The sequence below is a fragment of the Spea bombifrons genome, chromosome 1 (assembly GCF_027358695.1).
Source record: "Spea bombifrons isolate aSpeBom1 chromosome 1, aSpeBom1.2.pri, whole genome shotgun sequence".
In the NCBI taxonomy this organism is placed as follows: domain Eukaryota; kingdom Metazoa; phylum Chordata; class Amphibia; order Anura; family Pelobatidae; genus Spea; species Spea bombifrons.
Window position 1 is genome coordinate 147,425,104 of NC_071087.1, and position 14,917 is coordinate 147,440,020.

General features: G+C 38.1%; 1 protein-coding gene across 1 annotated transcript in view; it reads right to left on the minus strand.

The window, feature by feature from the left end:
• IPO11 (importin 11) overlaps nucleotides 1-14,917 on the minus strand; it is a 148,303-nt gene that overhangs the window by 104,048 nt on the left and 29,338 nt on the right. Inside the window, exons 5-13 of the mRNA XM_053448028.1 lie at nucleotides 12,513-12,645; nucleotides 10,254-10,312; nucleotides 8,002-8,050; nucleotides 7,446-7,516; nucleotides 4,629-4,821; nucleotides 3,870-4,022; nucleotides 2,883-2,926; nucleotides 1,224-1,314; nucleotides 177-224 (exon numbers count right to left, since the gene is read on the minus strand). Of these exons, the coding sequence (XP_053304003.1) occupies nucleotides 177-224; nucleotides 1,224-1,314; nucleotides 2,883-2,926; nucleotides 3,870-4,022; nucleotides 4,629-4,821; nucleotides 7,446-7,516; nucleotides 8,002-8,050; nucleotides 10,254-10,312; nucleotides 12,513-12,645 (841 nt within the window). The remainder of the gene's footprint in view (nucleotides 1-176; nucleotides 225-1,223; nucleotides 1,315-2,882; nucleotides 2,927-3,869; nucleotides 4,023-4,628; nucleotides 4,822-7,445; nucleotides 7,517-8,001; nucleotides 8,051-10,253; nucleotides 10,313-12,512; nucleotides 12,646-14,917) is intronic.

Below are 14,917 nucleotides of genomic sequence, written 5' to 3' on the forward strand. Positions count from 1 at the left end.
GTACGGCCAATTATTATTAGTCAAGGTAAATCAAAACATAAGATGTCAACAGAAAGAAATTTTGGGGCTAATATCCCCCACAAAGCAAAATTCTTGAGTTTTTCTTTATCCCATTATTTTAAACTCCTTATTCCCTTCTGTACTATTTAAGTTTAATGTTCCTTCATGGTGCTTACCAGTTTCTTTTATTAGCAAAGCATTCAGGTCTTCTACATGCGTTGGACCTAAATATTAAGAGAAAAAAACAAATAAACAGTGAAACCCAGGTCTATAATGCAGGGGAATAAGTATTCATTTGGACTTAGCCCTGCAAGAAAAATGCATAAATTATAATGCTTTCTCTGCACGGCGAAGCACGTAATATCAATTATACTATTAGGTTGATGGCTGGAGTGAAAAACAAAATTCCTTACAACTGCAAAATAGCAGACTGAAAGAGCGACACAAATCCATAAATTACAGGGGCTTTTGTGGCAACATTTCACTATTAAACAGCCTGTGAAAGGCCTACGATTTAAACAGCCTCACACGATCATATCCTCACACAGCGGAGTGATACTTTTTGGGGGCAACAACAAATTCAGGGGACTCGTAAAGCTCTCCCAAGGACTGGCCTTCCATACTGCCCACTATGTGTTACAGGGAGGCAAGGAGTTCGGTCTGATATCAGTTATATGCCGATAAGTGGTTATTATTTAACCGGTCATCACTGAAAAGAGTAGTTTAGGAGGAATGTGTGTGGAAAACATGGTAATCAGACACAAAAAGGTAGCAGAAAATGGTCTGCTAATTACAGACCAGTAAGTGTTGTTGGAAGCCATGTTAAAATTACATTGTTAAATATTTGAATCTAAAAAGCTTTTACTAGAAAACTAACCATTACTTAGAATTTTTAAGGTTTGTGATTTCATTGGCTGTATCAAATATGGGGCACTCCTTAAATCTTTTTGCATAAGGCCATAAGAACTTGGAGACACATTTTTAATAAATTGACTACTGCTGTTGTAAAATGATATACGAGGACAAAAAGAGGGAGACAAAATATGCCTAATGAGTAAAAAAACAGCAAAATATAAACAGTAACTAAACAGCACTAAATATTTATAACCTTTCGCTGCAGGTGAAGGGCTTATGAATGGCACCTACATATTCCATGACCGATACACTGCTAACGTTTTACAAGCAACGCAGTTATAAAGAGGACAAATAATTTATGAACTAACCTTGAAGCTTGTCAACCATGTCTAAGAGCACCGGAGTTAGTGTCTGGCTGTATTCGTGGAAAATGTCAATGAACAGAACTTCAGAACACGGCTGTTTAAAAAGAGTAAAAATAGATATAAGGCAGGCAAAAGTGATTTTTATACTAGTCATTTTCTTGCCGCTGCCATTATTTTATGCAATGCATCTAAACATTTTATTATAGGCAGTGAAGAGGGTAGAGAAATGCGAGTTTAACAAACAAAACACTTTAATTATGGGGAGTGTTTACCACCCATTGCTATGTACTAAAGCAGCTCCGAGTTCCTGTTAAATAGGAGGAAAATCAGACTGCCGACACCGCAGCCCAAGGTAGTCACAGATTAACGCACATTAGCCATGAATAATCTGTATGAATACGGTATACAGACAGGGCATACTATAAGTATACCATACGTTCAAAATAATGCCATTATACAGTATGAATGACTACAAGTCGATTACTTAATATTAAATATAACAATAAATAACTAAATGCCAATAAGGAGGAACACATTTAGGAAAATGATGAATGCGTGGAAGGGAATAATTAACGTATTAAAAGGAAGTCACTCTGTTTCTTTAGTAATTCCCGAAATATGAATAATAAAGAAGACTGAGTTTCAGTGAGAAATGCTGCATTTAGGTCGATGGCATCAGGCCACAGAGGATGATTTCTATCCATCCTTGCGCAATCTGGGTTTTTGGTCAGAACTGAACCCAATGCCGCCCCCATTATGCAAATGTTCCCCAAATTTAAACTATTCATTGTTACAATAGCAACGACTGGGGTCAAGTCACACCACACTAGTCTCATATGTGGGTTGATGACTCCAAACATTCTGGATCTGAGGGGCATATATACCACTGGCCCAAACTTCCATCCAAAGAAAACCCTTGATGGGCTGGCAGCTTTCTAAGTGGCCTGACCCTGAATCACCTAAACCTGTAGCAGGGGATACTTTCAGACTTAAATCCTTTAGAAGAAGTGCAAAAAGTTTCAACGAGTGACCCTAACCATTTGGTCATAAAAATATAAATGAAGCTTCACGCTGTCCATATGATGAATGGTGAAAGCAGAGACATTATGAGATTTACACAAAGACGATCAGAGAAATAAGTAGGGAGATGATGAAGGGGATGAAGAGTGTTGGAGTAAAGCAAAACATGAGAACTTGTGACATAAAATGAGTGATATTGTCATTGAGAAATGTAGGAAACATGGCAAAAAAAAGTGGAAAAAGAAGGACTTTGAGACAATTATGTTAAAGGATAATACCCCAGTAATTACCACGACATGCGTGGGCCTCTAAAATGCAGCTTCTTTATGAAGTACTTCTCAACATGTGGGCATACAAGTTGTATATTATACTTATCTGAACAGTTGGAGTGGAAATGTCATACTGTAATTAGGAGTCGCAAGATTAAATCCAGAAATCCATATTAACAAACTAAAGATTATATAGTTGGAAGGTCATGTTATTGGCAGAAATACAAGGACTATGAAAATCTGACATTCTAAAGGAATCCGTTAAGGAACATCTCACATATGTTTTTTTTCTTTCAGACGCCTCAGCAACAATGATACCTATCTCACGACTTCAAAGGGAGGGCAACACTGAATAATCATTTAGAAAACATACCCTTAGACTGAATTTCCAAGAGTCACCTCCGATTTCTTCCACAGCTAAAAAGAAAAGGAAACATCCATGTGTTATCCATTTAGTTCATCTAATACAAAAGAATAAAAAAAAGGTTCCTCATACAAAGAAAAATCCCAGGTTTAAGATAAACTACAAAAGAAGGCCGCCTGACCAGTTTCCATTTCCAACAATAAATGAAGAGTAAATGTAGGAGCCTTGCCACAAAAAATACAAACTCCTGCAGACATATTTAGTGTAACTGAACGTAAAGAGTATAGGAGCGGTGCCAAGTGTCATTCATTAAATCATTAATCTTGTACACAATGATGTCCCATGTATTCTCCCCATACTCTGGAGTGTGTATGGCCTTCTAATCATAACCAGAAATCCCTGTCACTGTAAATAGAATATGGGGTTTTGTGGTGGTTGGTGATGAAACAGAGCACAGAGTTAGTGATCAAAAAAGTTTGCAAATAGAGTAAAAATACAAGAAAATCATAAAAACTCAAGCCAATACATGGGGAAGGTTTAACCCTCTGCATAGCAAAGCAGATAGGGAATTCACACATTTCAAAGACCCTTTGCAGTTACACATTTATCTTGTAAAGCAGCTTTTATATAGCATACTTTGCAGTTGGTGTGCTCTAGAACCTGTTGGACAATAAGTGAGCGTGTGAAACCCTACTGGTTGTTTCCATCCTTACATTTGCCGCTCACTGCTGGCAAGCAATTTATTTTTGCCCCCGAACAAGCAGAAAAATAATCTTCTAGATCAAGGGTGTCCAACCTGCTGCCCTCCAGCTGCTGCAGGACTACATCTTATTTTATTTTAGGTAACAGATTACCATTTCACTTTTCTGTATCAACCTCTAATAGATGCATATACAAAACATGCAGATCTCAAGCTGACCCCATGCATTGCAAGCATTAACATATGTAAAGAATCTAGTTGACAGCTACATAAAATTATTTTTAAATGCTCCATACCAAAGCCTTCAGGATCCTCTTCCCACATCGCAAGTTCTTCCTCACTCAGAAGGAAATAATGAGTGACTAGTCTCCTGCAGATCTCGGTTAGCGTTGGGTAGGTGAAGAAGGCCGTTTTTATTTGGTGTGCATTCATGGTTTCTGGTTTACTCTCTAAAAGAGAACGTACTTATTAGTGTAGGCTATTAAAACAATAATTCTGATAAAGTCCATGCACCATTTAACTGCATAAAGTTAATTCCCACACATAAAACAGGTTATTGGGAAGCCTGTATTGTATTGGTGTGATACTTTGTGAGTTATTTAAAGGCTGGCATGCTTTCATTTTCCCATTCACATATAAAGCTGACCTATATAACAATGCACGTTATGTATAAAAAGTAATCACATCTGCATAGCCAACAATGCATTAGTTGCAATGGTGGCAAGACCTGTTTTCAGATTTTGTGCCAGAGGTAGTTTTATACATAATCCCTGAAGTATCTAGCATTATAGATGGGCTGGTAATACACGAGAATACGGAAACTGTGTCAATTTATTTCTACCTGCCCACCATGTCCCTTTAAGGTGATTAAAATTATGAATTCTGTGTAAGGGGTTGCTAAGGTAACAAAAAAAGAAAATTACATTTAAACCAATTTAAAAAAGAAAAATAGGTAGCTGTAAATAAGAATGTTAAATTCATAATATGACAAATTAAAGCAGATACAAGGACTACCATGTTAAGTCATTCCTGACAAATTGAAGAACAAGATGTACCTTCAATGTTTTTGGATGGCTTGAACGAATCATTCTTAACAATCATCTTAATGAGCCTCATGCACTGAACTATAAACCGTTCAAACACAATTCCATCGCCAGCCTCTGTGAAAACATAGCTCACTGCAAACTCCAAGGATGTCTGGATCAGGGGGATGAATGAGAATGGGTGCTGATCCAGAAAATCTAAGAGCTACACAGAAGGAGAAAAAATAAAAATATATCTATGTATTTTGGAATGACTGCTTTCAGAATCAAACTAATCCAGTAAAGAAAATTCAGAAAATCAAACATGTTGCAAACCAACAAGAGCCCAGCATGAAATGTTCTGTACAAAAAAGCTAATTGACAGGTGCAATGTATTCGTTAAGTATAGAACTTTAATGAGATTTGCTAATTTTGTTAATTTGTACGAATGTCCAAAAACAAGGAGGGAAGACAGGAGACGCAAAGGAGCAGAGACGGGGCATGAAGCTGAACTGCAAAAAAGGAGACGGGAATGAAGAAGCGGTTGGGGAAGGTAGGGAGATATATAGTAAGTGTGAGAGAGTGAATGAGGGTAATTGACAACTAATTTTGTTTCCGAATTTAAAAAAAACAAAAAAACCCGACACAAATTGCATCAGAACCGGAGACTAGTTGCTGTCTGAAAACAAATGGGCCAAAAGCTACAAAAAAGGTTTTTACTGGAAAAATACTATATACGGTAGACACTTCAGACAAACCTCAACTCTATATACCGTATTTGCTCGATTATAAGACGAGGTTTTTTTCAGAGCAAATGCTCTGAAAAATACCCCTCGTCTTCTAATCGGGGTCGTCTTCTAATCAGACCTCAAATAGAGGTCTGATTAGGAGACTAAGATCCAGATCCCCCGCACCGCTGCAGGGGACCTGGATCCTCCTGTCTCACCCCCCCCCCATCATACACACACTTACCGGTGCTTCCTGCTGTATTGCCGGGGCAGCGGGTTGACGTCTACGCGATCCGCGTAGACAACGTCCGCTGCAGCCGGAAGGAGGTGTGGCTAGCAGCGGGGGTTGTCTGCGTCCGTCGCGTAGACCTTCCCCGACTGTCAGAGACCAGAGTTCCCCGCACCGGTGCGGGGAACTCTGATCTCTGACAGCCGGGGAAAGTATACGCAACGGACGCATACAAACCCCCGCTGCCAACTCCACCTCCTTGCGGCTGCAGCGGAAGGCGACGTCAACCCGCTGCCCCGGCTGGAAGCACCGGTAAGAGAGGGCTGAGAGGGGAGAGAGGGGGGTGAGAGGGGGGTGAGAGAGGGGGAAGGGGGGGGGAGAGAGTGTGTGTGTGTGTGTGTGTGTGTTAGTTAAATGGGGGTATAGGGTGTGTGTGTGTGTTAAATGGGGGCATAGGGCATTTCTGGAGTGGCGTTAAGGGGGCATTTAATAGAGCACTCTGCCTCCTGAAATGCCTTATACCTCCCTATATGCCATTCTGCCCCATAATATGCCTTTTAACCCCCTAAATGCCAGAGTGGCATATAGGGGTATAAGGCATTTCTGGAGGCAGAGTGCTCTATACAATGCCTTTTAACTCCCTTAATGCCACTCTGCCTCCTGAAATGCCTTATACCTCCCTAAATGCCACTCTGCCCCATAATATGCATTTTAACCCCCTAAATGCCAGAATGGGATATAGGGGTATAAGGCATTTCTGGAGGCAGAGTGGCACATAGGGGGTCAAAAGGCATACCATGGGGCACAGTGGCATATAGAGGGTTAAAAGGCATATCATGGGCCACAGTGCCATATTGGGGTGGCAAGCCTGGGGGCAGATGTGCGTAACTGGGGGACAGGTTGGAAAATACAAGAAATAAAAACAAAATAATATTTTTCTCAATCATAGCTTTTATTAAAAAAAATAGTTTACATGAACTAACATTTACTGGTAAAACTTTTTTCCTTTGGGGTCGTCTTATATTCAGGCTTTTTCTTTTTTTCCTAAGTTAATATTCAGATTTTGGGGGGTCGTCTTATAATCAGGGTCGTCTTATAATCGAGCAAATACGGTATTAGAATTCAGCCGCTCTCTCTCATTCTCGGACATGGCCTCAGCATGTAAGGGTACACTTAAAGACCAATTACTTAAATATACATTTTTCTTTAGTGGGGCGGAAAACTGTCCTAAATGTAACATCACAGTTCCCAAAGCTATCCTAAAACCCTGTCCTAATGCTGAGCCTTCTCTCATACTATATCAGCTGGAACCAAGGCGGTGGGAGAAATTTCTGCAAATCACATCAAGATGTAAGTGTACCATTAATATATAAATTACACTGTCAATGATAAAGTGTATAGTTATTTTTAATAGTAGTAATAATAATTTATTTTTTAACGGACGTGAACGAAGCTGATAAATGCCAAATCCAGCTGTCCAGTCAGAACACTCACGGAAAATGGAATGGGAGAAGAAAAAAAACAACTTGGTTGAGTGTATATATTATATACACACATATATGTATACACGCACACATATGTATATATTTATATATACACACACACATGCATATATACACATATACATACACACAGTCTATACTACTAGCAAACCAGCTCAAGTTTGAACCGCAACAATATTTATAACTATAGCCCCAAAGAAAGAGAAGCACGGTTAACAACTCAAATAGATCCCACTCGGGAGAATCTCATTGGGGTTTAGGTCACGTATGACATTACTGAGGAAATATCTGAGCTTTAACACTGATCTGAAATTCCAGGAAAATCCTCTCTGATAAGAGAACCATCAGGAGATTCATCAGAATTGTACTGAGAATGGAATAAAAGTCTTACCACTTTAGTAAATAATATAATAACTTTCTCCAGTCTCTCTCTGCATACATTCTCTGCTCCAATGCTTCTACCTATATTTAAATATAAAAAACGTCAGATATTTAGTGACATTTGAACAAGAATGGGTCCACGGTGTGAAGCATTTCATTGATAAAGCTTTAAACCCTTAATGGGTCTAGTTATATCTGTGATGGTGCAACTGGGCATGAAGAACAGGCACCAGGTAGTAGCAGGTATCCAATAGTCCCCAATTACCTGTAGAATTAAAACTCCAATCACTGGATTTCTAATCTACTCGCTTTATATAATGTGATGACTGCAAAAACTCCTTTCCAAAAACTCAACGTCTGTAAGTACACGCTTTCAGATTAATATCACAATTTCACAGAGGCTCAAGAGTAATTTAAAGAAAAGACCATTGTGAAGACAGTCTATAATGAATGCACATCATACAAATCTCCCTGATCTAAATGGGGAAAAATACTCCGTTTAGAGAAATGATACAGATGCAACAATCATAGGTCCTCAAAACCAGAGAGATGAGTTACATACTTACGGCATTCTAAAAATTGCTTTAATCTGACGAATACTGCATGCAGAAATCCCTGAAAAAAATAAACAAATTGCTTATTATTATGATTACATATATAATTATATATATATATATATATATATATATTTATATTATACATATACTTTTCATTAAGGAACATTACCTAGGTGACAAGAGGGACATTATGTGAAGTTAATTCAACAAGAAGTATTTTTCCTAGACTTTTTTCAATTTCAAAATCTCAATGGGATGGGCATTTCAAAGGCACGGAGTCTGAATGGCCATCTGATGGCCGCTATAACAGATCTACAGAGGAATTCAAGCCATGCTCTATATAATCCACCATCACAAAACCATCTGAACATTAAATCATGAGTATACAATGTAAGTTTGGCTTCAAAAAAGCACAAAAGCCGAAATAACATTCAAGGAAGACGTTTAAAACTATTATTGTAATTTGTAACATTATAGATAAAGCAGGAAAGCAGTATGACCCATAAAAGGCATACAGTGTGGCTTAACAGAAGAATAACCAAACATATATTAAACGATATTCAGTCAGTCTCTGACCGTACTACAACCAGTGGCAGGCTGTGGCAGAGCCGGCATTGTCTACTGAAGTTATTGTTTGTAGTTCTCCTTCCAAAGGCTGAACAGTCTGAAACTATGAACAATCAGCAATTTACAGATAGGGGAAAACTTCTGAGTATAATGAAGAAGGTTGAATGGACCCAGCCGCTATCATATGCACTTTAATGCGGAATCTCGTCCTATGTAATCATCCCTCCTTTCCACACTAAAGCCTGAATGCCTTGCATAGAGAAGCGTTTGGATAAACTTGATATACTCTCCTCCAGTCCGTTCTAACATTGGCTTGCCAAACACTGCGGGTGGGGGGCTGTTCAGACCTGTGTGCAGTCCCTCTGATTGATTTTAATGGGAGCACATTCATACCACTGATTGGCTGTTTATGGTGTGTTTATAATAATTTTGCAGCTGTACCTATACACGCTATCACATGGGTTTATTAAGTGTTGAGAACGGTAGAATATAAGATTTTGGGGAAAAGATAACATAACACTCAGGAGCTTAGAAAGCATCCAGATTCTGCTTCTGGGTAACTCGAATTAAAAGAAGACGGAGAACTTTGAGGAGGAAATGTAAGAGTTTGCTGGCTTTCTGGTATATACAAGACACTCACCCTGGGGAAGCTATCCAATGCAGAATGATGAACAAAACTGGGAGCTCAATTGTGAGACTTGGGGAAAAAAATTACATCCACAATATGGAATCTATCTAGTCACTTTTGCTGTTTTGTATTAATTAAATCTCTCACCTTTCATTTGAAAGAAAGAAAAAAAAGTAGTAGTAACAGTAAGTATTGATTTTTTTTTAGCGTGTGATTTTAAATTATTCGACTGACTGTAACAGCACTACGAAATCTGTTAGCACTACATAATGTAATGTTATATTTACATTTTACATATACACAAATACACAAAGTAGGATACCCGTCATAGCCATCAATACCATGTTATAACATGTTGATTGCTATAGATACATCATTATAATCAGTATGCATATAACTTGCAATAAACATTTCATTCATACACATAATTATTATTGATTTATATGGTAATGCGCGTGTACAATGTATTTTGCCAATACATCTGATTATTAAATACAACATGATATAGCTAATCACACACATAATACTTTGAATTTGTATGTAAAATGTATGATTATATAATACCATTATTACACAAGTGAATTAAATGGAACGCGGTTATTAAAATATTAGAAAGTCCCCTAAAACTGTAACGGATATGAATTGCCGCTCTGAATGGTTGCCAAGGGACACAACCTCCATATCAGCAGACAGTAAGACACTGACACTTGCTTTATAGAGGTCAGATAGTTAATCTAACACTGAATGATCTTCACAGGCGAAATCTGCTGGGAGCCAGATGGAGGTGCGCACACGTATAATGTACAAATGGAAATGGAAGAACGCTCAGGGGGAAAACGCTGCACACATTACCTGACATCCTCCACACCAATGAGGATACCAGAATTAGTCTTTAATGGAAACTAATAAGATAATGTTGAATGCTAAACACACAACAAAGAAGAGTTCTATTTCTTCTGTAAGTATTAAAGTGAATCACAATACTAATAACAGGCCCCCATCAATTCATATTACGAAAGGAAAAAAAAGTATTTTTTGAATGTGTCTAGCATGCTTGTTGGCTTACCATAACTTCAGCATTATGTAGCGGTTCTAAGAAACCATGTACTGTGAGCTTCCGTAGAACTGAAAAATAAAAAACATGGAGGTTGAGACTTTCCAGATACAGCAAAATTGCTTCAACTTAATATGGACATCATCATACAAAAGCATACCGCTTTGTTTCTTCTTTATACACATGGACAATCAACTTGGACAAGCAAAATTATATCAACAGAATGGCTGGAATACCAGATGACGTCCTCTGCAAACATGGAATTCTTAAGAGTCCCACAACATACTCTTTATTCTACAATGCAGAACTTTTCATTATGGCTACAGAAGGTCTCATACTGGCAAGCACTCATACATGAGCGAATTACTCCATGTTATGTAAAACAGCCACAGCTCCAAGTATTGTTTGTTTTGTTGCCTTTTTTTGTGTTCTCAACATATTTAAAAAAATGGCTTCTAAGAGTGTTTTGTGTTAATTATCCCTGGCTATTATGTATTGCTATTTACAAATAGGAACCAGATTTCAGTGGCATGAATTGACAATTAGTTGAATGCCCGGTAAAAGACATGGCGAATACGGCTGTTCAAATGCGTTACCGGACTACGCCCATTGATGGGGCAAATAGACCCATACACTAGACATGTGCACCAAGGCACCCGTTCACATTAGATTTTGGATTGTGCTGCCCTTTTGATCTAAGAAAAATAAAGCCAAATCAAAACAGCAAGAAAAAGTTAATTTAACGATTACATTCTATTGCAAGCAACTAAGCTTTTTATTAAAGAAAACCTTTGCCTTTTAATCCTCACTTTATAATAAAACATTATCAGACTGAATAATATATTATGGACATAAAACAATGTTGATAGGCCAATTAAAATTTCCATTATAATTAAATCTTACAGAGATAAGTGTGTTCTTTTTTATATGTCTTCTTAACAAAAGAAAATAAAAGGTTATCTCTTGTTTTGACCCATTTTGATCTTGTACAACTCACTTCAAATTGATTTTACTGGAATGACAAACCAAATTATCATAACACAACAGTAGTATGTTTTAAGTTCAACACAACAGCGGCTGACATGCATTGACATTCCAAGAAGGCATCTTTCTTTGTTTACAACGTGCAGAGAACATTCGCTAATGAGGTTATTCCTGGATATCCCTTCATCCTCCAAAGAATTTTTAAAACCAAAAACAAGCCAAATAAACAATCCAGGTATAACCTGTTGTTCTTTGCTCTTTCCTTGTGTAATTTAGAAGAGGATCTGACAACACATTTTGTCTTGAAGTCCTGATAGTTCATCGGTTACCGCAATTATTGTAATTGTTACAGCACATTTTCCCGGATACGTGATCGACTTATTCTCAGCTCCCATGCTGAGCCGCTAAGTGTCCTTAGTGGGTAAATGATTCAGATCCTTGCGGCTCTTTTGACGAGCTCACAGAATAGCTCAGCTAAGTTCTGCATTTTGTTCTGTTCTTACGAGCAAACCGAAGTGAAGCGTACGGTGCCGTTAATAATGTGTAATGCTCAATAAATTATGTGTGACGTTTGTGATTGGGGGGGGGGGGAAGGAAAACTAGTCTAAATAAAAAAATATATATCTTCCACCTCCAAAAGCAAAATCAGTAGTTCTTTGAATAAAGAGTTGGATTGCGGACAGGACATAGACAGTACCAATAGGAACCATTAACTATTTTACACCTTGCATAATCTATGTAGTTTGTCTTACATTTAAAAGGATGTAACCATATGCCCACTTTTTCCTACCGTATGTAAGAGGCAGAACGTACACCTCAAACTCTCCAAGTCTATTTTCATGCAGAAACCTATATAGTAGCCCATATTCTATAGACCTCAATCATTTTAGACCTCAATCCCTTTGGCCATCTCTACTGAATAAGCATACTTAAGTACACTTCCTGCACACGCTCCATCACCTTGAAAGAGTGCTGGTAGCCGATAACAGCTTTTAGCTAGAATGCACGCTAACTGGTTGCTATTACTGCCACTTACATCAGAATATTCTATTCCAATATATCAAGACTACACCCTGTAAAGACAACATGTATTTTATTTGACTATACAGAGTGTTCCTTTATGTATAACAGCCTTCCAGCAGAAGTGGCAGCAGTTAATACAGTGAGGGTATATAAATATGCATGGAAAAGGCACAAGGCTATTATTAGACAAGGCCAAGAAACAAGTAGGCCCCCTACTAGTTGGGGCAGACTAGATGGCCCCAATCCGTCCTACACTCCATGTACCTTTTAATGATAGTAATGTTCTTTCAAGTGAATTGACAGCTGCCGGTTCATCCCCTTTGCAGACCTGTTCTAGGAAGGTGTCCGTGTGGTGATTCCACAGGCAGCAGGCAAAACTGTAGATTTCTGAGGATAGCTACAGTGAAAAAGAAGAAAAAGGGGGAAAAAAAAAGCAGAGACATTAGTGTGATAGTAATCTACAAACTAGAAATGGAACACAACGCAGAGTGCAGCTTAGAGTATAAGGTACCACCCGACTCAATCAAAGGGAAATTGGTTTTCAGCATTCTGCCATCTTAGATTTGGAACAAAATAAATCGAAAGGAACCTCTTGGATTCCTAAACGACTGACGAATATACGATTAAAAGGCTTCAACGAGATTAACCTTAAAAATCACCTTTAAACCTCCACCGGGACTGTAAAATTCTACCCAAAAGAAGCAGTACCATCCATAGACATTGGTAAAGGATGACCGATGACTGCGTGAGCTTTTCATATTACGGAAATGTGCAACCCTGTCTAAACGAATAATTAAGGAGTGTAAGGAAACATATTTAGAGCTTAAAAACATGAGTAGATCTGTTGAAATGAAAAAAAACTCTAAAAAGCATGTATCACTGCTAGCAAAATAACTTGCATTTACGGCGGGGAAAACCTGGCCCTCCGGCTGACGTGCACAAAGCCTCCCATGAATTTTAGCAGCAGAGATCGGCTAACTTTGAATTAAATGGAGCTGCACAGAGACAAACTACACGAATCTGTATTTTGTTCTGTCTGCAGTAAATAAAATAAGATTTGTCTGGCGGACAGAAGCTCAGAATACGTGGCCACTATTAACATGGGAGCCGTTGTGAAAAACACAAACACTCTCTCTCACAGATATTAGCATAACTTAGTTCATTGAAGCTACTTATAACCTGGGATTTTTGTATATTAATAACAGTTTTGAATATATATACAGTTTAAAAGTTCACTACATGGGAGCAGAGACCGGCAGCAGCCTGTGGCAGAGCTCGCATTATTTAATAATTTTCCTACACGGAAGTTCTCTCCCTTCTAAGCGTTACGACCCTTCAAACCGGGCAACTTCGCAAGAGGGGATAGATAGAACTTTTCCCATAAGTGGGGTTTTAATACATTTATGATGCCTATTTTACTACGTGAACACGTTTACATTGCATTTAGTAGTATTCGGGAAAACCGACAGATCCACGCTAAATTTAGGAGACAAAAATCACCTCTCCGTAATTCCATGATCCTATCGTTACCATAGCCTTTTATATAATCCGAGAGTATCCATATTATCCATCATAAGCACTTACAAACTGTCGTTTCATGACTGCGAATCTCATTACGTATTTAAAGGAGCATTTATCTTCCGACAATACATCTGGGTGACAACTTACAGTAGGCATCAGAAGCCGCGTTCATCACTAGACATTAACTCCCTCTTAAGCCAACTAATTATTATTGAATATCTTCATCAACATAATAAGCGAAATCATGTCCATATTAACAGCAGTCATGAATAAAAATATTGGTTTTAAATCATTTTTAATTAACAAATCTAAATCAATGTTAGGCTAACGGAAATATATGGTCTAAAATAAACACCGATGCGCGAAACAAAAAAACGAAGATATGGATAAATCAGTGAATCTGGAACAGAAGTGAATATATTTGGAAAAGCTGATCCGCATGCTTTGAGGGTACGCCAGGTGGAAGCACTGAATCCAGTTGAGCGCAATCCATGCCAAGGCAAGCATGTTGGACTCCATTTATCACGGCATCTGATTCCAGAGCGCCAACACATTCTAGCGTCTGATTCGTCTTCTTTTTACACAAATTACACATATTTTCCAATTGAAGAGAAAGGAGGAAAAAAAAAAACCCAAGATACATTGACAGCTGCATCCCTAAGACAATTTACAGGCATTTGCTTGTTTGGAACATTTCCTGTTAATATACAGTTAGTTGTGATCACTGCATGTACCAGTAATACAAGCCACACTATCCAGGCCAACAATTCTTTAATCACATTAACAGGCAGGAAACTGTGTTTTCTAATACTTTGATAGAAGAATGAGTTACACATCAACTCGCTATCTTAGGAAAATTCTCATCTAAACTCAAACCGTGTGGGTGGCTGCATTCTCAGCTTGTCTCTTCCTTTAATTTAAAGAGCACACGGGATAAAGACTCTTCAATCATGTAAAAGACAACCTTGTTCAGCTTAAGACTTTGTTGTTTTTTTCTCCCCCATAGCTGGTTCCCAAGCGACTTTGAAATTATAGCTTAAAGAGGTGAAAGAAAGTAAGAAAACATATTTAAAGCACAATCAAGTAAATTACAAAACCAACGTAACCAATGTATGGTCCTGTTATCCCGGCCACAGTCATAGAAAATG